We start from the raw sequence: 25,835 nt of genomic DNA on the forward strand, positions 1-25,835 counted from the left end.
GGTTTGCCTCAGAAGAAAGGAGGCATGTTCTGCACATAAGCCCTAGCTGCTCAGCCCAGACGTAACTCTAGTTTAGGCGAGAACCGATGCAGATCACTATCATAGCTAGCTTTTCAGTACTGCATTAAAAGCGCTGTGTTTAACAGCTTCACAGCCATCCTCGCTCCAGGAAACGTCCACAAGATGGGGCCCCTCTCCTTGGCTGTCGTGAAGAAGGCTTTTAGGTGCTCGGCTCTAATTGAAATAATCAACACTCTGAATGGTCCCTGTCAAATCCTATGGTAATGGTCCATGGGTCCATTTCCACTGTCAGAGGGAACCTGGCTTCCTAGTATGTGGGAAGCTGTAGTGAGCAAAGCTGCTGAATGTTGCCTCTGCCTGCAGCAAGGCACTGTAGCCTGCTGGGTTATGATAAAAGGTGGAATGTCACCTCCGCCTTAGGACTTTTGAGTTCTTCAGAGGGAGTCCTGGTTGTGATACAACATTGTCACACCCTGTGTTTGATTTTGCACTACTGAATGTTTATCGGTCTATCTCCTGTACATGGCAAAATCAGATTGCTTTGGGATATCATTAAAACTTGATAAGCCGATGAGTTGGAAGAAGCATGATTTGAATTGTACCCTGAAGGTATTCTGTTTATGCTTGCTCATTGTAAGATATTTTTTTTGTCATACAAACTAATATAAATAGAGGTATACTGAGCTGCTTAAGGGAATTTTAACCATGACAAACAGTATTAGTTCCAAAATGGTCTTTTCAGTGGTGCCCAACGACAGGACCAGGGGCAATGGGCACAAGTTGGAACACAGGAAGTTCCACCTCAATATGAGAAAAAACTTCTTTCCTGTGAGGGTGCCAGAGCAGCGGCACAGGCTGACCAGGGAGGCTGTGGAGTCTCCTTCCCTGGAGACATTCAAAACCCGCCTGGACGCGTTCCTGTGCCCCCTGCTCCGGGTGTGCCTGCTCAAGCAGCGGGGTTGGACAAGATGACCTCCAGAGGTCCCTTCCAACCCCTGCCATTCTGTGATTCTGTCATTCTGTGAATCTCCTTGTGATTCACTGTTATTTAAATTTGATTGGTGAAATTGTGTAAAATCACATTAAAATGACTCAGCAAACTAAAACTCATCTGGGAGGGGACACACCTTAAGCAATCCAAAGACATACCACTGAAGGGGTGGCATTCAAAGAATAGCAGCTAGTAAATCTGAACTTCTGCCATCCAAGTGTCACCAGCGCTCATTAAAGGTAGGAGAAGCCTCTGTTACAATATAGACTCTTGCAGAGACCACTTTTTCTAGTTTCATGTCCGGCACTCCTATCACGTGAGGTTCAGAGCTTGCCGGTTGGGAAGATGGGGAGTTGCCACCTTGATGACATGCCAGAGAGGAAGAAGGAAAAGGGCTGATGAGGTGTTTCTGAGCAATGGGAAGAATAGAAGGATGAAGGGGAAGACACAGATGTGTTTCAAACTAGAGCTGTTTCGAGTCTTGTTGCCTATTTCTGTGTTGATGCTGTAGGCTCAGGCTCATCACCGTGGGTGGGAGAACAGCACAGATGCTGTTGTGCTATGGCCGCAGTATTAGAAGTTCACAGATTGGACTCCCTGCCTAAACTGGGTCTTACAAAAATTGCTTCACTATTTGGTTTTATTTTATAGAGGGGGCTTATGCAATAGCCTAAATCTTGAAAATGGGAAGGGTAAATCAAGGCAATGGAAGTGCCAGATCTGGGCTTTAAATAGGTCATGCGTGGGCTTGATAAAATGTTACAAAGTGTCTAAAACTGTGAGACCATGAAGTATAGCAAGTAAATTTTGGGGGGGGAAAAAAAAAAAGGCAAGGCGTGCAACATTTTGAAGTCATGATGCAATTCATACTTCATAGAGCTTTGAAAGAAAAGTCAAAAGAGATGGCAATGCAGCTGATTTCTTAGGTGGAGAACAAATCTGAGTAGTTAATATGTTAAAAGTCTTCGTGTGTCTCAGCCGCAGACAAGTTTGAACTATATTTCATTTGAAGTTTCACAAATGCAAAGAGCCGATCTCAACTACAAGTGCAAAGAGCTGATCTAAACTGCAAATACAGTCAGATTCCTAAACTAACAACCTTCTGCTCATTGAATTTGTGGTGATTGAATTACATGTAGGTGAAAATTAGAATTAAAAAAATAAGCAACTTTTAACATCCTGTGTTCCTGCAATTTTTATGTAAATTAATTTTAGCTGTACCAGATAAATTCTACGGGGTGCAGGGAGAAAAAACTGTTTTGTTCATGGTCTGCTCAACATCTCTGTTAGTCCCTTCTGTGAACTATTCTTACATACTTCTGAAAATCTGCATCCATGTAATTTTAATGGGTATTTTTTACCAAGCATTCACTCTATTCAAAGAAAGGTTATGCTGTGAATTTTGGCATGTTTGTAGGGATAGCCTCAGCAGTACAGGATGATTTTTCCCCTTTCTGTGAATAATTCCTAAACATTCTTTGAGTCTTTACATTTTTAAAAAAACTTATTGATGCAGCATCTTGGTTTTGTTTATTACACCTTGGTAATACTGTTATTTTTGTTTAAACATAGCTTGTGTTTTACCACGTATTTTTACACAGATTTATTTTAAAAGAAACAAGACATTTACTTAAATAGAAATCAATTTTTGTCAGCTTTCCGCTCAGATGAGCTGCTCATGAGGAAAACAGCTGGCAAGTGTGATGGTAGGAGAGTTGTTCCGAGTCTGGTCAATTATACACAGTGGGTTTGAAGTCTCACAGCTTTGCTTTGCCTGAGAGTTGGAAAAGGTACTTCTGCCTCATTCTAATGCTGGCAAAGTCTAACTGGTCAGTCTAACTGGCAAGTTAAACTCCAGCTGCATCTTTTGGAGATTATGTGGTGACTGATTGCAGAAGGTCAGGAGACGAGCTTTGTTCAAAAAAGGTACTGTTGAGAGACGTCCTGAAAGGGGGCCAGTTCTTGGTGCTGGGAACCTCTCCATGTGTCACCCCAAAGCACACTGTCCTATGTAAAGAGTATAACTGGTGTAAAGAGGCAGGATTTGGAGTAATTTGTTTTGTTGTCCACTGTGTTTTCTTGTTTTGTTTTTAATACCATTTACCATGTTACACACATTTGTAGCAGAGAAGTTGAGAGGGTAGGAAGTGTTAAGTGCATTAAAGGTCTTGTATGACATCTGTTTGAATTAATTAGAAAGTCTAGAAGGGGATAAATGGTTAAGAGACATCCCCAGCAAAAAATGGTTAAGCATTGAAGAATGCATTTGATTTTTATTGCCAGCATGCTGTGTTTCAGTTTAGTAAGGGAAGCAGCCAGACCAAGGAATATCATTCCAGTGCATGCATTTACATGGGAAGAGAGACTAGCTCTCGTTAATAAGAAAACAGTGCCCTTTTGATCAGTTAAGAGTGACAGCAGAGCTAGGTTAAACAGCTTCTCAGACTAGGGTAGAAAAAAGGCTGTGTGTGTAACTACCTAATGCTTGGTGGAGGAGGAAGAGTAGGGGGCACCAGAAATTACCTGAGTTTCAAAAGATGCTACAGTGGCCTATCTCCAGTTGAAAGGAACTGAGCTTGAAGGACTCTTCTGAGAAGGCCTCGTAGGTCATAAGGTTTTCAGAAACCTTTCTTCACTTGGGGAGAAGTGGAGTAGTTTCCAGTTTGTCTGTTAAAATGTGTGTCTCTAAAGAAGTGTCATTTCTGTGATGTATGAGGGTATGTTATATGTATAACACCGGTGTGTGTCTCTGAATTCCTCTGGCCACTCTCACTTCAGATTACATAGTAAGTAGCTCTCAGAGAAAATCCTCTGCTGATTTAGCTTCTTCAAGTTGATTTATTAAAACTTTTAGAGATGCCAGTTAATGATGTGCTCCCTGGGAAAGGGCTGCGCACAGCACCAGATATAATGAACCAGCAAACTGTGTGTAGGCAGCAGCAGCAGCCTTGGATTCCCCATGGAGGAGGGGAAAGGGGACATGCACAATGAAAACTTGAAGGGGAAAAAGTAGTCAGAAAAGCAGTGTGGTGAGAGTGGGGTCTCACAGGAGTAACAGCAAGAGGTTACCAGGTGCCAGCCTGTGAGGAGGAGCTGTATGACAAATGAAAGGAGGTTATGACGCAAAGTGTGTGGGGACATCACATGGAAATGTAGTTATCACATGCTGGATTGCTCCAGGCACAAAGCCAGGAATGGCGGACTGACATAAGCCCTTCTTCTGGCCTTACTCTACTCCTGGGTTATGCTGACTGACCTGGAATTCCTGAATATTTGTGGCAACCAGAGAGGGCTAGTGTCAAGAGCCTGTTTACAAAAAGCAGCTGGAGCTTTCACTTCTAACCTTGCAGTGTCAGGTGGGTATTACTAGGTGTCTGGAGGGGACTGCATGAAGATTATGACCCATAATCACAGTTGTTCATGCAAATAAATTATGTTACTCTTTGTCCTTTTTGCTTTCCTGCAGATTCCTAGATGGCTAATGAATCGAGGCCCTGCCCATGTGATATTGGAGACAGGTTTGACTATGGAGGCCGTGGGCAGGAAGTACAAGTCGAGCACATCAAGGCGTACGTTTGCAAACCACCTGCCAGCGTGGACAAAGCTGTGATTGTGATTCATGATATATTTGGATGGCAACTCCCAAACACCAGATACATGGCTGATATGCTTGCAGCTAATGGATACATGTAAGAAATCTTTTCTTCTCCAAGAAATCCCACTCTTAATGATTTCTAGCTTTACATTAGAACTGTTATCCCTATATATGGGAGGAAACTTACCAGGGCAGCTTGAGTGATATATTTCCATAATACAAAAACACAAAGGAGCATTGCTGTGCAATGTTGCAGAGTACAGCATGCTTCTTTCATACTTCGCTGTTTACAGGAGTGACCGCACACATAGGATGTGTAGAATATTGAAAGCAGGATGCAGTAAAAAGTGATTCTGATAATTTTCCCAGCCATGTGAGATGGCTTTAAAAAGCTAGTGTGTTCTGAAACACAAGTGTGTATTCTGTTTTTAGAAGTCTTTTTAAAATAAACAGTCGTTCAAGCTAAATTATATGATGGGATTTTAAAAAATTGTCACCATCAGAAATATGAATGAATGTCATATATTTTGAATATGATATTGGATATGCACATTGAATATGTGCATATGAATGATTCATATGTACGCATGGGGTATTCAATGCAATCCTGCAAATTTTTTACATTCATTTTTGATGCCCTCCAGCAGTTAAATTCCAAAATGCAACAATGTCTTGCAATAAATTGATATGCTGCAAGGTACTGTATTTGCAGCATACATTACAAGCATTCCTATAGGGTTGAGACTGGCCTGCAGTTCCAAAAGCAAAACTCAACTTAATTCTGTAGTGGTCTAGTTTTGAGAGAGTAGTCCTTTAATGCTCTCAGCCTATGGAGCATGAGGGAAGTCAGATGTCAGCAGACAGTTGCCATGTGGTTGAGATCTGTCTGTGGAGCTGAAAGGAGCTCTATGTCTCTGCAAGATAAAGATACTACCTTTGTGAGGGTTAGGGGTTTTGGCTACACTGGAACAATGAATTGGTCTGTAGTCTGCTCCTTTCTACTGTCTTCCCTGAGAACTTGACATCCCCTATTCTGCTCCTATGTTTGTCTTGTGACTAAATGCAATCATTCTCAGCATGACACTGGATGTACACCTTTCAGGCTGTGCAAAATACTGGCAAATCGCTAGTATGAGAGTGCGCTTCCTTACTACATTAAGAGTCCACTCAGTCAAAAGTACCCAGTGCCTGATGAACTGGTATTTCTCCATACTACCTTAATTCCTGTGATTTTTCCTTGTGATTCATGCCATGTCATACTTCTTTTTGTAATACCTCCTTTCCCTCCGCCCGTACTGTTAATATTGTAGCAGTCAAGGGAAGATGGGTGGTGTCCCCATTGCTGCAGGCAGGAGGAGAGCTGAGAGTTTTCAGGCAGCAGTGTCTGAATGAAGAGAGGCCATGTGTGTCTTCCCTGATTGCTTCAAGATGCTGCTGAACTGGTGCACCAGTGTTTATTGAGAGGAAAATAGCTGGATTTTTCCCTAGTGCTCTATGGGATGAGGAGCTATGGGAGCTGTATTGCAGAGACCACATTAAGACTGATAGCTTGTAGTCTCTTACCAGGCTAGTTTGGGTGGAGAAGAACCTGTTCTTCTACGTGGGCTTGGAAAGGTTCACTTTCAAAGCAATATGTACCCTTTCTGACAGGTACGTATCCAAATGTTGTGCAGTTTTGCCCATACCTTTCCAAACACAAGTGTGCTATGGATGTCACTGTTTTGTTTTTTTTTTTACAGAAATGATCAAAAACACAGTAAGAAGGAAAAAAAAAGTTTGCAACATACTTTGGTCTGCTTTAGGCCAAACAGATTAACTAATTTCACTGTGTGATACATACTGTGTGTCTGAGGAGGGGGAGAACCAAAGGCATTTAATAAGTGAAAGGTGATAGGAGTTTCCCAGGGATCCCATTGCTTCCCTGTGGGCTGGGCTTGGGAGATCACACAGCAGCATCTGGGGGTGTGACCTAGTGACAGCAGCCTCTAGAGTCCCTGCTTGTTTTCTTCTGCATGAGGAGACTATATTATCCACTAGTGACTGCACCATCACAGCTCTGCTCCTGGTCACACAACACATTTCAGCTGAGGTTGTCCTGAGCCTGGGTTTGGGCACCCCTGTGGTGTGGGAACTCTTTAGTACTGACTGAACTCTTACTGTACTTCCCTTTTCCCAGTCACCAAATGATGTCCACAGTAAAACACTCCTCCCTTTCTTCCCACATGTTTTCCTTTCACTTGTTCTTTGCTGACCTCAGTCCATCAGGTGGGTTTTTTTTCTAGCCCATAAGTAAGCCTTATGATGTGCTCTGTAGTAAATAACTATTTTACATAATTGTCTTCATTTAAATGGAACCCATTAATGACGGATTTATGTTAAATGGTATTATGTTGTATGCAAAATCTAAAATTGTTGTAATCAGGATCTACTTTGACCATCCTTTAAAAGATAATCGATTGTTTTACTGTTGTATAGTTTCAAATTATGTACTCAAAACAGATAAAATACTAGGGATAAAAATACTTCTATTTTCCAGGTTTGTACCACAATTTGTATTTTGTGGTTTATTCATTGAAAAGAGCCTATATAGATACCTATAAATGTTTTCTAAAGCTAATAGGCATTTCTGTAGACTAGTTAACAATGATGTTCAAAAACATTACTTTCTTAGGAAAAAAGGAATCAAAACAAAGTTATGCCTGGATAGAAACTTTCCATGCCATGAAGGGCCAAAAAAATCTCAGTGTTTGATTAATTCATTCAATTTTGGGTTTTTTGTGTGTGTGTCTGTGAGTGCAGAGCCATCTGCCCAGACTTTTTTGCAGGAAGAGAAGCTTGGAAGCCTTCTGATGACTGGTCCAAGTTCGATGATTGGCTGAAAACTCGAGATGCCAGGAAAATAAACAAGTAAGGTGTCAGAAGCTGGATATCACATTGCCTGTTGCTGTCAGATATTGCTTGGTTTTTTCCTTTTTTTTTTCCTTTGAGATTAGGTGCAGCCAATGTACCAGTGAAGGTGGCCTTTTTAAATTACTCTTTAGAAATGGATGGAATCGGTGACCTATTAGTTTGCCTTGAACAGAGTTCAAGGACAACTCTTGCAGTAGTGGCTTAGTGAAGCATTTTGTCATCTAATGTTGATACCATAGACTGCCAATTGCTTCCTCTGCCTCAAAAAGCATGGCTTAAAAATGACTGGTGGCACAAGGAGGGAGAAAGCATAATTCTCATCCTAAGTTCCACTGAGTGTAACAGACTGATACTTTAAGATGTTGTATGGAAAGAAAAAAAGTTTTTGGTTGCACCATTGTACTTGCCCAGCATGGGGCAGCTGGTCCCCAGTAGCTGGATCACCTGTTCGTAGGGTGCAGTGAGGGCTGGCAGCTCCCTAGGGGAGAGGGTGCTGGGAGCCAGGAGGAGTATCAGCGGCAGTGCCAGGGGCCCTTAAGGCAGAGCCCCTATTAAGGAGCGGCTGCCTTAATAACACAGAAGGAAGCTGTTGGCACGGCAATACTGAGAAGGGGTCAGACTAATTAGAGGCCAAACTAATTAACTTCCTGGGAGAGCAAATATCTTTCTTGGACTGTTGGGAGTAGCTATGTTGAAGGTTTCTGGGCTTAGGTATTTGGTGAGAAGGTTATGGGAGACATAACTGAATCATTTCCAGAAAGCTCCTGTCTCAGAGGGGTCAGTTGTTGTGGAAACTTTTTAGTTTGGAATCTGTCCCCTCTCTGCTGCAATGGGAAGGAGGGGTTGGGCTCTGCCTGGCATTTCTTACAGGCAATTCACATGTTTCAAGTGTCAGCTCAGTGGAGAAAGAATTTTTTGGCACTTAATTGCTTCTCTGTGTGTGTTTGTGTGTTGGCAAATAATGTGCTATCTGCGAGGCTGATGTCTTGCCAGCTTGTGTGTCCCAGGGGTCAAGGCACTGGGGCTGAAAATGTAGTCCTGAGGTGATATAAAAGACTTAACTGCTACCTCTCTCCCACCAATACTTTCTCTTTACTGCCTCTGCATGGTGTTACCTGCTTCAGGAGTAAATGGGTATTTTCAGAAAAGAGCATCTGGGCAAACTGTATTTCAAGCTACATTGTAAATTCTGAAAATGTCTACCATGTTGGTTACATTGACTTTCCTGCAGCAAATATTTCAGATGCTAACTTAGAGTTATTGTCAGCATTTTGACTGTCTAATGAATAGTATTTTCTAGAGAGGTTTTTATTACTTTTTCTATCTATGTTTACAAAGCAAAAATTCATCCAGCTTCTCAGAGAATTTTAGGCTCTTACAACTCTTAGGTAGGTGTTTAATCAATCATCTACTTTCCATTCCATCCCTTTAGGTTTCCTTCGATGTATGTTTTTCATGTCGCATTTTTATTTGAGTCCATTCAGTTCTTTTTTTAATCTCTTTCTCATAATTTCAGGTTAGCAATTGCTCATATTTGTCTGAGATAATGGTTTATTAAAAGTATATGAAAGAAAATATAATAGCAGTATGATATAGGGACACTTATATGCATCTCTACATATTCTTTTCATATTTTCAAATACTGGTTTTACTATGGACACTTAATTTGCCTTTGCTTATATGTTCCAGAGAAGCTGATGCTGTCCTGAAATATCTAAAGGAACAGTGTGGTGCAAAGAAATTAGGGGTCATTGGTTTTTGCTGGGGTGGTGTTGCTGTACATCACCTGATGATGACGTACTCAGAATTGAAAGCTGGTGTATCTCTCTATGGTAGGTAAATACAAGGATGTAACGCAAACAGGTACATATGCATATGTATATTGTGTAGTTTAAGTATTTGATCTAGCATTATTTCTTCAAATGAGGCTGTCAGCTTATGAAGAGAGATATTTTGCATGGGAATGGTTCAAAGCTGAGGCAGGGGAGGTTCGGACTGGACATGAGGAAGCATTTCTTTAGCGAGAGGGTGGTCGAACACTGGGACAGGCTGCCTAGAGAGGTCGTCGATGCCCCAAGCCTGTCAGTGTTTAAGAGGCGTTTGGACAATGACCTTAACGACATGCTTTAACTTTTGGTAAGCCCTGAAATGGTCGGGCAGTTGGACTAGATGATTGTTGTAGGTCCCTTCCAACTGAAATTATTCTATTCTATTCTATTCTATTCTATTCTATTCTATTCTATTCTATTCTATTCTATTCTATTCTATTCTATTCTATTCTATTCTATTCTATTCTATTCTAATTTTCATCAGAGTAGGAAAGATATCATGCAAAGAAGATGGTGGTGAGGATATTCACTCCTAGTTTCAGAATGGGTCATGGCAGCCATGTATTTCAGGACTGAACAGAGAGACATGTTGTCCTTTGGTCACCTTCCCAATTTAGCTCCCTTTTCCTGTTTCCTGCATGCTGCAGAGCTAGAACCTCACCCGGGAGCAGAGAGTGTTATTTTTGATGTAGCTACTGTGTAAAGTTAGACTGTGGTTACTTTAACACCAGCTTTCTTTTTATGCTTTGCTCAAGAAGCTGGGATAGCTAAGCTGCCATTTGTTAACGTTCTCAGAATGCAAATTTTGGTCTACTTAATAAAGCATTGGCTTTCTCAGTCAGTTCAAAAGAATTCAAGCTGACTTAAATAGTTTTAATCTAGGAGGCTATTCTTCTAGGAGCCATGGTTACAGTAGCTTGAAAGTAAAGCTAATATTTATGGCTACATATTGCATGAGACATGAAAACTTCACCTCAGAAGCAGTGTGTTGTATTTGAATCTGCATTTCAGATAAAAATTGAAGAGTTTCTTTGTTACTTCAATGTTTTCTAGGACTAATCAAGGATTCTGATGATGTATCTAATCTCCTGAACCCTACATTTTTCATTTTTGCTGAAAAAGATGACTTCATTCCCCTTCATCAGGTATGCTAATAACCTACATCTTCTTTCATTTTGGCATGGTTATATTTCCATCCTGAATTGGGAGTCAAAACTCAGCATCATAATAGTGCTTGAAGGTCAAAAAATAAGCAGAGAGGTGGAGCAAGAGATAGAAGGGATAATGTAACCTAGACAAAGAATGAAAACTAGATTTTTTTTCCCTTAAGTCTCTTCCTTTTGTAAAAGTATGTCTAGTAACCCAGGTAACAAAGTTTTATCAAAATCCCACTGCTGTTTTGTAGTACTCTACTCTGGGAGCTATCCTTTGCTGTATGACACTGTTTTCTGTTGGTCCTAGGAACCCATAAACTGTGTAGGATATGCCAAACTGCATCCATAGATGTCTGTTAGAAGGTTTTTGTTCAGTTATAGTGTATTTAGCACTGTCATATATTTCACAGGTAGGAAATACTTTTGTTATATACATATCTTTGCAGGTTGTTGGACCTGCCTTTATATTCTAACAAATTTTATAGACCCTTTACTGCAAAGGTGTTTTTTCTTTATATAATTTTACTTTCTGTTTTGCCCATATGGGGCTTGGTTATTAGTGTCTAGCATGAATGATAAATTAGGGAGGTAAGCTATGAATAAGCTGAGGGCTGGCAGCATGGAATATGGCTATATTAATGTAACTACTACTATGCTCTATACTACAGATCACTCTGCTGGAGCAGAAGCTAAAGAACAATTGTAAAGTCGATTTTGAAGTTAAGATTTATCCCGGACAAACTCATGGTTTTGTACATCGCAGAAGAGAAGATATCAATCCTCAAGATAAGCCTTATATTGAGGAAGGAAGAAAGGATATGATCAACTGGCTGAATAAATACATTTAATAGAAGAGCAAGCAACTTACTTTGTAACACAATTATGTAATACACTGGAGATTTTTGGTAACAGATTTTAGAAAATTGGAGAGGAGTTTGCTGAAATATAAATTAAAGAAAAAAGCAAACAGAATATTTTAGATGTTTTTTTGTTAGTAGATTTTCTCTGATACTTTCATAGTTTCTTCTTTTGAAGAAGTCTCAGATTTCACCTAGTAGTGTGATGTTTTAATATTCTCCAGTTCCCTGAGCTTGATCGTAAAGCTCCAAGTAAGGTAGGCTGATGGTAAATTAATCTCTTTGTGTATTAAGGCCACTGTTCATCTAAGTTCCGCATAAATCACAAGCCCAAAATTCAGGGACAAATACATTGTATGGTGAAGCTCATTTTGAAAGTCTAAACTTCTTTGACTTCTACCCTGGTGGCAGATGTGCATTTAACAGGTGACATAAGCGGGCATGTCTTCTTTCAAAACTTGTGGCTAGGGTTACTCAGATGGGGTACTACCTTCTCAGGTTAGCTTTGGTTCTGTGCAACTCTATAGATGATTTCCTGGTCAGTTTAGGAATTCAGAAGTACAATGCAATCTGGAGGCAGGGCATTTTAATATGTGGCTTACAAACCATGGTTGCTGCTTAAAGCATTGTTTCATGTTTTTCTGCAATGTATCTTTAATGTAACTTTTCCATTGATGATATGACAAAAATCTCTGTGTTGCATCAGCTCAAGACTGCATCTACCTCAGCACCCAGCCTCCGTCAGTGGCCAGCAGTGGCTGCGTAGGGCATTTCCCCTCTCACTCCGCACCCTGGCAGCCGGCCGTTCAGGGGGTTCCTGAGCTGGATGTTGCCACTAGAGCAGCATGTAGAATGGCCACCAGTGACCTAACCTCTGTGAATTTGCCAGTCCCTTTTTGAACCTGCTTGAAACACTGACCTCTAGCACACCCTAAGACAGTGAATTCCACAGTTAGTTTAATTATGCCTCATGGGGAGATAGGCTCGTGCTTGTTGGTTTGAAACCAGCTGCCTAGTGTCTTCACTGGGTGCTGGTACTTCTAAAGTTACAAGAGAAGAAAAAAGAAAATAATGTATGTCCCTTTTGACCTTCTCAGTGCTACTGGTAAAGACTGCTATGTGATTTAATGGGAAGAAAATGGAATTTAGGAAAGCCTTAATTTTACTAATGACAATCTCTCAAATTAAACTGTTATGCTATCAGAGAAATATATGTTGTGCTGTGTAATTTAAAAATAGTCAACAGTATGTATTAACCATCTCTCTCTCAATGGGATTTTAATTTATTTTGCTTTTTCCCATCCATGTTTTCTTCCTTTACATGCTGCTAATGGTCCTCCTTCCCTGTGGGGAGGTCTTCCCCCTCTTCCCTGTGGGGAGGTCTTCAGAGAATTCTGGTCTGCGGCTGCTGATTAAGTGCTGCTTTTCATATGATACCATCCATATGTAATGTATTGATCCAGCTGTTACCTGGGTGATACAGCTCTTATAACACCTTTTTCCAGGGGAAGAAGGTAGAGGTCTGGAAGTTTATTGTACCTTAGTTACCCCAGTGTGGAACCTGGGGTGATTCCACATTAATGGAGTTCCATCAGCATTAGACGGTTAGCTAATGTGCGAGAGGACGATCGGGTCATTTATTTAGAGAAGAGCAGTCATTCATAAATACCAGAGTGGCATGTGTACTGTAACACTGACACCCTGACTAAGCAAAAAGAAAAAACCGAACTGAGATGCAGCATTTGTTTGAAGTGAAATGGTAGCTACGAGTTACTACAAGTACATCCGCATCTTCACGATAAAACTCTAAGTCACTGAGAGCCGGAAATGCGGGATCCAAAAGAGGTACGTGTTTACAGTACAAAGCACAACCAACTGCACGTTTAGAGATCATGAATGTGTTGAATTAAGTTTTGACTTATAAGTAAAAAAACCTCCATGGATTGCCTAGCAAGGAATATGGAATCAACAGGAAATCAAATTAAAAGCCATTTCTAAAGTTTATTGTTAATATTAACGTAAAGGGGAATAGTCCTCTGTATATGGGAGAAATTCTGGAGCTGCATTACTGTGACTAGGGAGTGGAAATGTGGTTAAGCAGCTTCAGCGGAAAGGAGGTTCTGCAAGCATTGCTGTCATTTCTCTTTTCTAGGAATGAGTTAAACTGCCAATTTTCCTCGCTTTTATTTTACAACTGTTCTTTGAGGTTGCTATGGAGTATCTAAGCCCCCTGTGTGCTGTAATTTGTTGTTTGTAGTATACAAGTGGGAAAAGCCAAATATCCAAACCAAAGCGAAAGGGTCGGGTTTTGAACTGTATGACTTCACTCTGGAATTCTCTGGTAGGTTTTTTTCATTCATTTGACTTCATTTTAGGAATTGTAAATAAATAACATTGACAAAGTTATTTAGAATATGGGAAAACAGATTATATATGAGGACTAAATTGTAAGGCTGGCTACTTTCCCAAGGCAAAATGTGGTAGACTAATGTGCATTTAGTGCTACATTTCAGACGTGCCTCTGAGGAAACAGTGAATTTTGGATTGCTAATATCCTTAGATAAAGCTCTTTAAAGAATAATTCTAATAATCCAATAAAAAGAAAATCAAGAGATGGGAGGGTTACAAGGATCAGGCAGTGACTTTAATTCAAAAATAAAAAAAATGTATCGAATGTCCTGTGATAGGATAATAATGTATCGGCATTTTAAACACTTATTATAATGACATGCACAGCAATCTATGAAACTGTTACCTTTTTATGTGTTTATTTTCACTCTGAAAGATAAAGTATTTTTCCTATGCTATATAAGCTTTGTCTTGCATAGAGCTTTGAAACGATGTGTCTGCTTCACTACTTCACCCCACTGATGACTTTTGATATGTCTTTTACCAACAGATGAATAGTCTGAGGAAATAATGCCAACGTAATGTTTAAAAGTGATACTAACCCAACCTTTGAAAACAAAGGAACGCCCTTTAAAAGAAAAAAAAGTTTTGTCTAAATGAGTGGCTCAGCTAAGTCAACATGTTTCCTAACCTGAAAAGACCTCCAATGCTTAATACTGTTTTGTGTAAGTTAAAAGGAAGGTTTATAGCAGTACTCCTCGCAGCAGCACACCCTGCCTACACCATCAATAAAATTATCGGCTTTAAGTGAACTGTCAACTTTGTGGCTCTGCGACATGCAAAGGTAAAGGCAGCAACTTACGTAACTCTTATTTGAAGAAACCTGATCCTTGCACTCACCCCTTTCGTTCTGAGTTAGCACTTTCTTCTGGAATTACATTCAGAGGTAACATCCACGCAGAGCTCTTGCGACTTGCCTCTGCTATCGGACTCGCTTGCTGCGCTACAGGTATGTGTGGGTTTTGTTTTGTTTTGTTTTTTTAAAAACTTTTATGGCTTTGCCTCCTGCGAAATGTAAAACAAGTGCGTGCTGAGGTCTGACTTGGCATATTTGGGGGACTTTTGTTTTTTCTATGTGCTTTTTTGAAGAGTGCATGCTCATTTAAATGCTATCAGGGTGCTACTTTCTTCCCTAATTGTTTGAGATGACGATTCAGAAACCTTTTCTTTTCCCTCCTGAGGTGAGGAAGACCTCTCAGGAGGAGGACTCAGGAGAGTCTGTTGAAAGTGAAAGGATATACTGACTGGTAAGGGAATTGTGGTTTTGCTTCTAGAGTTCTGAAATACATGTTTCTTTAATATTCAGTTGCTGGTTTTTTTAATATTTTGGTCTAATCGAAAGGAAATGTTTGTGGATGGAAACTAGTTATCTTCTCTCTCCTATTATATATTTAAACTGTATTTTGTCTTATATGCTCATCTATTAATTCATTTTTTCCTGATAGACTTATTTTAAATTAGAAGTCCTCTATGCGAGACTACATGTGGGAAAAAACACCTATGGGTGGGTGTGGCTTATTAAAAAAAATGTAGAGGATTAGTATAAATATGTTCCCAGAGTTAATACAGCTTTCATGTAAGATAGAGCTTGTCTTGAATTGATCTGTGAAAATGAAATCTCCCGACATCTGCAACCCTATCCCTGCTAATACTGCTTGGGATATTCTCAGTTTTAAATCCTGCAAATCCAGAACATCTTGGTCCATGGAAATCTGTGCAAATTGCCTGGCTCTAAAGTTGGTTGCTTGCTTGTTTTCCTAAAGCTGTCCCTTTAGTGCCACAATTATGTAAGTTCTGCTACTGCAGGGACTGTTCAGTAACCCTTTTTTTCCCATTTCTCTCTGTATGTTTGGCATGGTCAAGTTTGAACATCCTTGTTTCTGTACTAGCAAAATTCTCTTAGTGCACACCATTTACCTGTAGACAGTTTAAGTAAAGCTTTATCTAAACTATCTCCACATTCTTTAATAATTTGGAGATACTCTGTGCATATTCAAATATGTTATTTGAGTAATTTTGCAGCAATATGAAGTCAGTTCACCCAGCTGGTTAACCTAAGGTCAGTGGCATAAAATCATTAACTTGAGACCAAAGAGTTACATAAATCTGTGTTATATTTGGCTGGCATTTTTTGACCTTTGTGAATTACTTGTTTATTTTTGTTTAAGCAATAGTTTGTAAAAAAATTAACCGTGTCTTACTGTTACCTTGTTCATAAAATATTTGGCTCAACTTAAGCTTCTTTCCTTATGTTCAGTTTTCTTTTTTCCTGTCTTGGGGGTTGAATGTATTCCTTATTTAATATTAGATAAATATAATTTTGTACTCTGGCTTTCACTGATATGTTTTTATTGGCACCTCCCTTTAGTATCCTCCTTCAGAAGTCTGCAGTATCTGATGCTAAAGCTGGTTTAGAAAAATAATTTCTTGACCTGAAAAGGTCAGCTATGGAATATTTTAAGTCTCTGGAGGAAAATATCACAGTTAATCTAAGTGTAATTGTATCTTTCTACACAGTAACTCTTCCCCCCGCCCCCCCCCTTCAAAATGCTAAGTCCTGTGTTAAGCCGTTACAGTCTATACTAAAGAAAGTTATGCATTCCTGACAGGGGCACCTCACGATGAAGAGTGAAATAACTGGCTTCATCGCTATTTAAATAACTTGCGATGGTTGCCTGGCTAGTTGGTCTTAACTTTATTTTTACTCTATTACTGTAGGGTGCAGAAGCCTATGTATGTACCAGGTCCCTGCTGAAGAGTTCATAACATAAGTAACTTCAACAAGATTATTATTTATACAAAACAACCCAATGGGGCTTATTGACCAATGTTGCATTTTAGATCTAACAGTAATCAGTATGTTCACAATACTACTGTAATGATTCAAAAATTCGATAATCTATGATACTGCTGCGTTTTAATGTTTTTCAGTATGGTATGCTGGGATATTCACATCTGAATGTTATTTGTTCTTTAGTATCACACATGGCTAATGAATCGAGGCCCTGCCCATGTGATATTGGAGACAGGTTTGACTATGGAGGCCGTGGGCAGGAAGTACAAGTCGAGCACATCAAGGCGTACGTTTGCAAACCACCTGCCAGCGTGGACAAAGCTGTGATTGTGATTCATGATATATTTGGATGGCAACTCCCAAACACCAGATACATGGCTGATATGCTTGCAGCTAATGGATACATGTAAGAAATACTACTGTTTTCGAAGTGTCTTTTCAATAAGAAAGTTTGTTGAACCATTTCCTTTTTTTTATACAAACCATACCAACACAAATAATTTCATAGGCTTCACTTAGGTGTTTCTCTAAAGAGCTTCCTGTTTGTTAAAACAGTGTAAGAAGTCTAATACAGTTAAATAGTCCTACCGTAATGAGATAGTAGGCAAGCACAGAAGAAGAGAGGGAAAACAGAAAATCTTGTTATGCGTCTTTCATCCTCCATGAGCCTGAAGCAGCCTGCTTCCTCCCTCCCAACGTGGCATCTGTGCAACTTTGCTCTTACAGTAAAAATTCCAGAGAAGCTGAAAGTCATTCCATGAAGATAAAGTGTATCAGCTTGTGCCAAAGAAAGAAACAAGTCATCAAATATGTGAAAAGCATATTGGATGTCCCCTTTCCTGTATTACTATGTTAGCATTCCTTCTAGCCCAAATGAAGGTAATGCCATGTAAATTGTAGTTTGTTTGTTTGTTTTCGAAATTTGGTAGGAAACCACCAAGGATTTTGAACTGCAGTTAACAATTTGTCAAATAAATGAATGAATTTTCACAGGGCAAAATGTTCCAAAAGTTATGCTAAATCTCCTTATTAGCACAGAGTAATAATGACGGTTGCTTATACAGTGCTTTGATGTAGATTAAATTCTATGCATATTCAACAAAATGAATTTGTTGTATAGTACACATGGAATTTTCTTTAATCCTTTCTCAATATTATTTCATGGGCATCAAAATGTTTTCTTTTTTCTTGCAGAGCCATCTGCCCAGACTTTTTTGTGGGACAAGAAGCTTGGAAGCCTTCTAATGACTGGGCGTCTTTCGATAACTGGCTGAAGACCCGAAATGCCAGCAAAATAGACATGTACAATCATTGTTCCTTGTCAAGCAAGTGGACATCCTTCTTTCGTAGGAATCTTTGCCTCAGTAAAGACGCAGGATTAGTTCCTAAATTATTAATTTCATGCAGCTCATGGGTCAAGTTTTTAGTTATGTGAGGGGAGCTTTTTGGAGAAAAGTAGAATTTTGAACGAGAATAAAAGTGCCCACTGTTGAGCCGTGCAGATGGTAGAAGTGAGATGAATGACTCAAAAGAAAAGAACTGGCAAAGGCTAGAAAATGCAGCTCACTCCTTCCACTTCAGTTTGATTCAGTTCCCGCAGGCAGGCACAACTTCCATGGATTTCAGATGGGGTGCAAGCGTAGTCACCAAACACTATTTAACTAAAGAACATTGGTCCTGCTCCCCATCCGGTCCCAGATAGTTCAAAGCATACTACTTTCCCAGTCTTCTAGCTATATTTTCCCATTTTTATCTGACATGTAGCTTGACTGCATAATGTTACTGCTGATTTTGAAGCAATAATTTCAATTTTACTTCCACAATTTCAGAAAAATATTTGTCTCCTCGATGAGAGGTAGTTTACCTATAATCACATTTGTGATAATGTGATGCTCTTGACTGGCTGTGTGTCTCAAACTTTGGTGTTAGCCCATAAGACAGCTATTGCCATTTGTGAAATTAATTGGACTGCTGCTTATAAAATCACCTTTAGGTTCTAGTAACAGTGATCTAGGAAGACTGATTTTCTCCTTTGTCTACTCCCCTGGATTTTCTCTTGTATTTTACAAGTGATTAATACTAAACTAGTGTTGTGGGTTGACTCCAGCCAGCAGCCAAGCACCTGTACTGCCACTCACTCACTCCCCCCCAAGGAGGGACAGGGGAGTGAATATGAGGAACAAAAGCACTAAAACTTATGGATTGAGATAAAGACAGTTTCATTAGTGAAGGAAAGACAGAAGTCAGGAGTGATGCAAAGACAGTCGTTCACCATCTCCCATAAGCAGACTGATGCCCAGTCAGTCTCTGAGCAGCAGCCACCTTGGAGGCCAGGGAAATAGAGGTAGAGCCTTAATTCACTTTCATTTACATGTCTCAGAGAAGCTGATGTCATCCTGAAATATCTAAGTGAACGATGTGGTGCAAAGAAGATTGGTGTCATTGGGTTTTGCTGGGGTGGAGCAGCAGTACATCATCTGATGCTGAAAAATCCTCTTTTAAAGACAGGGGTGTCCCTCTATGGTAAGTCTCAAATACCTATTACGTTCTGAGCAGACATGACCAGTGCAGGAACTTATTCTATAGGAGTATTACTATAACAAAGCTGGTGTGACATCTTATGAAAGAAGGTGATTTTATTACACAAAATCTTTAAGCAATTTGATTTTGTACACTCACATTTTTGCACTTAATCATAACCAGCAAGATCTATGTATTCAAGTGGCATGGCCAGGATCGTTTCTGTTCAACACAGCGTACAAGGGACACCAAATGCCAAGGCCTCACTACAGCTCAGGTTCTTCTTGGCTGGTGATGACAAAATGGTTTCTGGGCATATCTTTTATATCTTTTAGGAGCCAGCAGTTACTATGAGGTGGATCTTTACCATGGTATCTTGCTTACCTCAGTCTGAATAAGTCTTAGGACAGGTTGCTGCGCACCGTCTGCGTTTCATGCTCTGGAAAACCTGTTTGACACACATGTCTGTACTCTATTTCCCTGTTGGGCTAACAGAGAAAGACATGGCAGTAGTGATACGCTGCAACCTTTTTGCTGTCCTTCTGTTAAAGTGCAGGGTCTCTTGCCAATGAGTCTTCTGGGCTGGGGGCTGCACAGGCTGCAGACCTTCAAGTCATGACATGAACACCTTATTCCTCAATGTTACTCCTGGCAGTGGCCCCTTGTTACTAATATGAATAATTTTTTAGCTCTCTGTTTTATTCCTTGCACTCACACACTTCCATTCTTGAAGTATTTATGCTACTTTTAATGTTTTTGTTATAAAACTCTGTACTTCTATATAACCCAGGACAACTTATATTCATTTGAGGTGAAAGGAAGTTGAAGGTATTTTTTCCAGAAAGTTTATGGGGACTATTTTGCTGCACCGATTTGCTGATCAGCTGAGTCAATTCACCAATGCTACTTGCTAATTTTTTACATTTCTGTTGTAATAATTTCAATAATGAAAAAAGTGGCCAGGGTGGTAGCTAGTTGGTTTTACTGTTACCTAAATTCAAATATATTTGCACAGTCAAAATTACAATATTAGTTTGTTCTGAATTTCTATCAATATAAATATATGTACACTGAAATCCTAACCATGTGTCTGGAATGATGGATATTTACAATTGTCTTGAAAATGGCCATGCCAGGCTACAGGCGAGCAGCTCAAAGTGTCCATCTTTCACAGGACCCTGTCTCTACAGTCGTTAGAAGCAGATGCCCAAAGAAAACCACAAGAATGGGGCAAATGTAACAATGCTTCCTTAACTTTTTCAGACACAACTGGTCTTTCTATCTTTAATGACATCCCAAATCACAGGAAGTTCTCACAACAAAAGGGACTTTTGAGCAAAGTGTGTTTAATTCCATTACAAGCTGAATATCTCTAGCTGATCAGAATGACTTTTATTTTAACTGTATAGCTTTGGTAGTGATTTAACTACTTTAAGTAGCATGACTCATTGTATATGCCTCTCATTCTTCCCTAGGAGTGATCAGGTTCTTTGAGGACAGAGCCAGTTTGCTTCATCCCACCTTCTTCATTTTTGCTGAAAAGGATGACTACATCCCATTGGAGCAGGTGAATTTCCCATCAAAGATGTTTATCTTTCTAATGCTTCTCATGCTTTTTTTTTGTAATTTGATATTTAATTTAGAGAAAGTAGAAAACTAATTTGCACTTTTCTTCTTCTTTCACTAACTCTTACAGTAGCTCTAAGCAAATTTATGTCATTTATCCCCAAATCAAAAAGTTTTACCATGACACTAAAAAAATGCTTTCTGTTTCTGTTGCAAAATATAGATGATTTATATATGAGAGTTTGTAGAAGGAAAAGGGCAAGAATCCAAAGGAAGACTTCTGTCAAGTTTAAGATAGGAGACCCTCTTTAATCATACCGATGGTGCATAAAATCAGCTGAAGTCCCCACCTGTGCTGGTGGAATCACAAGTTGCAGGAGAATTAAAAAATCCTGTGACTATCCTTTTCCTTCTCCCACTGTCCTGCAGAGCTTCTCCTTTCTGGTAGTCTGTCAACAGCCTTCCTGGGGAGCACAGGTGGAGAATAACTGGAGAAAGGTGTTTATCTATCAAGGGGATGAGAGAGGAAGACACACTTTCACTGAGTGGCATTGGCTTTAATTTTCCTGCTAAAAATGTCAGTAGCTTTGAACTGCTGATTTTGTATCTGTCCCTTGCCTCCCTCAATTTCAAACTAATTCAAAATCTTGCCCCATATTTCTTTTTTGTGAGGTCTATCAACAGTAACTTGTACAGTGAGCACTACATGCTAACCTCATGACACTGAGCAATAGGTGTTTTTACCTTTACAGGTATTATTTCAATAACCCATATACTTATTTTGCAGTTTTATACAGTCAGATGCTGTTAATTTGCTGGAGAAAAAAGCCTAGATAAATAAATGAAGTGTAGTAACAGAAATGCATTTGGGTATAAAATCAGTAGAAAAGAAAATGATGGCAAGGACACACTGTCTGTCTTCCAGAAAAGTATAATCCAGGACAATTTGAGGACTGCAAATGCATAACATGTTAACTCCATGCTCAGCCAACATGGAACATTCTGTGTTACAGGTGACCCTACTGGAGCAGAAGCTTAAACAAAACTGTAAAGTTGATTATGAAGTTAAAATCTACCCTGGACAGACGCATGGGTTTGTACATCGCAAAAGAGAAGATATCAATCCTCAAGATAAACCTTATATTGAGGAAGGAAGAAAGGATATGATCAACTGGCTGAATAAATATCTTTAGCATAAATAAATGCCTCCCAAGAAAATCAGTTGTTGTAGGAAATCAAAAAAATAATACAGACTATATTGATTAAAATGTTCTTAAACCCATCAAATTATTTTGTAAAACTCTTTTGCAGTAACACTGCTTATCTGCATTTATTTTCTAAGTTGATGATTAGAAATTGCTTTTCAAATGCTGAAAGCTATAAATATAAAAGAAGATTTTAAAATTGGATCTCATGTCTCTTAAAATTATTAGTATCAGGTTGGCTATTTTCTAGAGCCTGAAAGTTTCACTTTTTTGTATTAATGTTAATATGATAAAAAAATCATTGAAACTCTGCCCATGCTTGTGAAATGCCCTCCTAAAAGCTGTGTTTAGAGCTGTTGAGATGTGAGATTTTCAGCTTTGAGATAAAGGTAGTTCTGGTTTGGAAGGCTGGGATGTTTTCTTGGAAACAGATTATCCTATTCAGGATTCATAAAAGCAGAGCTAGAAAGAGGGAAGGGGAAGAACAATGGGAAGAAATGTATGCAGACTGAAAGGGGGCTGCAACAAGTTGGGAACCATGACTGAGGAGAGGAGACTAGAGGAACATGCAGGACCAGAGAAGAAGGACCTGAACACCTGGGAGGAGGGTAGGACACAAAGAGACTATGAAGTGCAGGAAACTCAGAAGAGAAAGAACAAAGTAGGAATAGTACACTACCATCAGACGTGCACAGAGCATAGAGAGAAAATAGGAGTGGAGACTTCCAATCCCTATTCCCCTTCCATTTCCAGACTGGTCTAGTAGGGGGAGCTCAGAAGGGCAGGAGTTTTTTGTTGGCTGCCCCCTTGTTAATTTTCTTTAGCATCTTATTATCTACTCCGTGTCTATCAACTGGCTTCTGGATAATCTGTTTTCATATCTTTCAGGCAATACCAGTAGCCTAAAACTGCTACCAGTGCCTGCTTTTCTTCAACGGAAAGGCTGGCCTCTGTGTTTGTCCTCCTCCATTCCCTAGGGACATTGCATGCCTGCCTGTGCAGTCAGAGGCATCGTGGCTCATGGCTCAAAGAGGTGCTTAAACTCCCCGAGTTGAATTTCAAACTTGCCCATATCTAGTTATTGTATTTTATTTTTTCTTCCCCCTCCATACACCTGTACTCCTGTTTCCACTGTAAAATTAATTTCATTCAGAATATGGTTAAAAATAACTTTGTGAAGATTGAACCAAATGGCTCTGGACATTTCAGTCTTTACCAGACTTCCTGGTATTACTTCTCCTTCCAGCTTACAGCCAGCACTTTCCTTTTGCCCTTCTCTCATTTTTCATACATTAACAAATACTTTTACTACTAGTGCTGTGTCACTTGATAGCTGTAAGCTACGCTACTGCTTTAGCCTGACTGTGGGGTGTGTTGTTCCTTTACTGTTGTCCGCAGACACATGTTTGTGTTTCCTCCCTTTGTAAGCCTCCTTTTTGACTCTGAAACACTTGCAGACATCTGCATGCAGCTGCAATGGCCTCTTGCTATGCTGTCTGCCCTTCCCCCACATGAGGATTGTCTGATGTTTAATAATGTCTCTTTTACTAAGCACCAGTGTCCTCCACTCCTTTTTCCCCTCACATTATCTTCATCAGAAGCCCCAGCACCAGCTGAGTTTCTGATACTCCTCCCCCCTTTTTTTCAGGAAAGTGCATCATGTCATTTCACAATCAGCTCGCTGCAAATCCTCTGTCATCTCTCATGGTCTCAGACAGCTCCCCTGCCCCCTGCCCCTTTTTCAGAGTTGAATCTAAACCAACCTGGATGACAACATTACCTCTTCACCTCCACAAATCCTTCCAATATCATCAGGTTTCTCTCTACTGTGACTTAATTAGGCATCAGGATTGGTAAGGCACAGCCCGTCCCTAGTGACTAGGGGAACATCACTGTATTTCTGCTCCTTTGATCTCTCTCGGTGTAATCCACAATAATCACATGGAGAGGTCTTGCCTGCATCTGTGATGCAGTTAAAATATTGTACTGAACACAGCCCAGTTTCCCCTCAGTGAAATACTTGTGAGCCCGGGGAGTCCTTACAGCTTTCACAGAATATTATCCTTCAAGGTGCAGCCCCTCAGTTGCTTCCATTGCCCCACAATATTTTTCTTTTTGTAGGCCCCTCTGCCAGCCATGCCTGGCAGCTCCCTCACGCAGTCACCTTCCCTCTGGCTCCCCTCCAGCCAGGGGCACATGCCAGGGCAGCCCTAAGTGGTCAGTGATGGAGCTACAGCCGCACGTGTCTCTCTGAAGCAGAGGCGCTATAGAGTTCAGAGTCTCCCACAGGGTGGGTCCCACCTCAGGTCCCACATCCTCAGCAGTTCTTCAGTCATCCCTCCGTCTTGAACCTCTTCTTCATGTCACTCCTTTCCCTTCCTCCTGCAATGCACCGTGTATACCCCGTGAAAGAATAGTTCTCCCTGCACCACACTGAGTTGATACTAAAGAAATGCTCATGTGTTTCAAAAAGATTTCACACAGACCTCTGAGGTAAAAGTGCAGAAGCTTCCCTTGCTTATGCCCTCGGTCAGTGATTAGTACTGTTTTTTGGTTTGAGCACCGCACATCATGTTCCTGTCTCCTTGCTGTTTGATTTCAGGAGAGATAAGACTGTTCTTAGTGGGTCTATCCCGCACAAGGACAGCTTCTTCAGGTCTGCAGGGTGTTCTTGCCATGAGTCATGCTGGTAAAAACAGTCCATCTACATCGGGGGTGAGAAGTTCCATGATGCCCTCCCTGATCTTGCCCTTGGGCTGGATCTGTGCAGATCCTACAGACGGAGGGAACGGCAGGGTGGTGACTTCTGTGCTTTCTGCCAGTCCTGACATAGTTCTGGACTCAGCACAGAGGAGAAAAAACTTCACATGGGAGAACTGCAGACACCTCCATTCACTGGTGCAGGCACGTCTGATGCTTGTGCCTGTGTAGCTCTGGGGTAAAGGGAGGATAACATCACACAAACCTTCCCAGAAGAAAGCAATGTGGGTATCTGCTTCAGACAGATAGCCTGTAATGCGTGAATTCAATTCCCAGCTATGGATTCCTGCCCAATTTATCAGGGTTGCTATAAGAACAGACAGAGGTGATGAAATTGAGCTCCCTACAACTATTATCTCACATGGATTTTAAATAAAAGAGCCTTGGTTTCTTGGAAGGTAATATCTTGGCTGGCAAACCATTCCAGCTTGGTTTTTTATGTGAATGAACAGATGTTTCAGGGAGCTGGGCTAAGCTTTGCCAAATTTCTCCTGAGATGGGGGAAGACTGTGAAACTGAGGAGCATTTTCTCAAAAGTCATTGCCCTTGGAGAATTCAGTGGCTTGCTGTCAGACAGGTACTGTATTTTATTAAGAATTTGTTCTTGTAGAAATATGGCATCTAAGACGGAAAACTCAAACATTTTGCCAGTGTTAGCATTTCCTTTACTAAAACCGCACACACCCATTCTCAAAACTTGCGTTTGAGAATATCCTTTGTGTCTAGAGAGCACTGACGTATAGGTGTATAGGTTAGACATGACAAATTCAGGTTTTTAATGTTTGGTTCTACTGAACTTAGCAGCCTTGATATAAGATAAATTAGCTGCAGAAAAACCATTAGGGTAGACATAGTAGACATTTAAGGCCTGATCAGGGGACCTCATGCAGATGCTTTTGTTCCCCTGGGCTTTGTGCTGTCTTGCCAGTTCCTTCTTAGTAACTACAGAGCCCTTTGATCAATTCCAAACAAATTTGATAGAACAGTGAAGTCCTCAGTGCTATTTAGTTCTTTTACAATTCTAGAAAATGCAGATGGTGCAGGGGAGACAGACTCACTGCACTGAGCAAAATAGTGTGGTGTGGATTCATCTGTTCTCTCTGTTGTTTAGGCTGCTGGTCAGCACACAGAAAGCCTGAACCACTTGCAGAGGGCTTGCCAGAGGATACAGCAGGGAAGTGGACTAAGGAAATGTTGGGGACAACAGAGATGCAGGGGAGCAGG

The 25,835-nt window shown here is 40.3% G+C and overlaps 2 protein-coding genes across 5 annotated transcripts; both read left to right on the plus strand.

Annotated features, from left to right (window-relative positions):
• The first annotated feature begins 1,100 nt into the window (after positions 1 to 1,100).
• Positions 1,101 to 13,068, plus strand: LOC142053131 (carboxymethylenebutenolidase homolog). Of its 2 annotated transcripts, XM_075084290.1 has the most exons (7): positions 1,186 to 1,251; positions 4,193 to 4,368; positions 4,479 to 4,701; positions 7,407 to 7,514; positions 9,207 to 9,349; positions 10,400 to 10,491; positions 11,169 to 13,068. In XM_075084290.1, exons 3-7 carry the CDS (start codon positions 4,487 to 4,489, stop codon positions 11,346 to 11,348), a joined length of 738 nt encoding a protein of 245 aa, XP_074940391.1. In that variant the 5' UTR covers positions 1,186 to 1,251; positions 4,193 to 4,368; positions 4,479 to 4,486; the 3' UTR covers positions 11,349 to 13,068. The 2 variants fall into 2 exon arrangements, with proteins under 2 accessions (XP_074940390.1, XP_074940391.1); XM_075084289.1 differs by lacking the exon at positions 4,193 to 4,368 and having other exon boundaries at positions 1,101 to 1,251.
• LOC142053129 (carboxymethylenebutenolidase homolog) lies at positions 13,028 to 22,163 on the plus strand. 3 transcript variants are annotated; one of them, XM_075084286.1, is made up of 9 exons: positions 13,028 to 13,202; positions 13,615 to 13,698; positions 14,257 to 14,715; positions 14,948 to 15,013; positions 16,744 to 16,966; positions 17,755 to 17,862; positions 18,941 to 19,083; positions 20,556 to 20,647; positions 21,660 to 22,163. In XM_075084286.1, the coding sequence occupies exons 5-9, from the start codon at positions 16,752 to 16,754 to the stop codon at positions 21,837 to 21,839; spliced, it is 738 nt and encodes a 245-aa protein (XP_074940387.1). In that variant the 5' UTR covers positions 13,028 to 13,202; positions 13,615 to 13,698; positions 14,257 to 14,715; positions 14,948 to 15,013; positions 16,744 to 16,751; the 3' UTR covers positions 21,840 to 22,163. The 3 variants fall into 3 exon arrangements, with proteins under 3 accessions (XP_074940387.1, XP_074940388.1, XP_074940389.1); XM_075084287.1 differs by having other exon boundaries at positions 13,093 to 13,202; positions 13,510 to 13,698; XM_075084288.1 differs by lacking the exons at positions 13,028 to 13,202; positions 13,615 to 13,698 and adding an exon at positions 16,485 to 16,537 and having other exon boundaries at positions 14,627 to 14,715.
• The last annotated feature ends 3,672 nt before the right edge of the window (positions 22,164 to 25,835 follow it).

This window comes from Phalacrocorax aristotelis, chromosome 2 (assembly GCF_949628215.1).
Source record: "Phalacrocorax aristotelis chromosome 2, bGulAri2.1, whole genome shotgun sequence".
NCBI classification, from domain to species: domain Eukaryota; kingdom Metazoa; phylum Chordata; class Aves; order Suliformes; family Phalacrocoracidae; genus Phalacrocorax; species Phalacrocorax aristotelis.

Excerpts from the sequence above, each read along its gene's own strand:
- LOC142053131 (XM_075084289.1), top strand. The coding sequence starts at position 4,487 with ATGGCTAATGAATCGAGGCCCTGCCCATGTGATATTGGAGACAGGTTT. Across the intron at positions 4,702-7,406 it reads CTTGCAGCTAATGGATACAT|AGCCATCTGCCCAGACTTTT; the intron begins GTAAGAAATCTT and ends CTGTGAGTGCAG. Across the intron at positions 10,492-11,168 it reads ACTTCATTCCCCTTCATCAG|ATCACTCTGCTGGAGCAGAA; the intron begins GTATGCTAATAA and ends TCTATACTACAG.
- LOC142053129 (XM_075084286.1), top strand. The coding sequence starts at position 16,752 with ATGGCTAATGAATCGAGGCCCTGCCCATGTGATATTGGAGACAGGTTT. Across the intron at positions 16,967-17,754 it reads CTTGCAGCTAATGGATACAT|AGCCATCTGCCCAGACTTTT; the intron begins GTAAGAAATACT and ends TTTTTCTTGCAG. Across the intron at positions 17,863-18,940 it reads AATGCCAGCAAAATAGACAT|AGAAGCTGATGTCATCCTGA; the intron begins GTACAATCATTG and ends TACATGTCTCAG.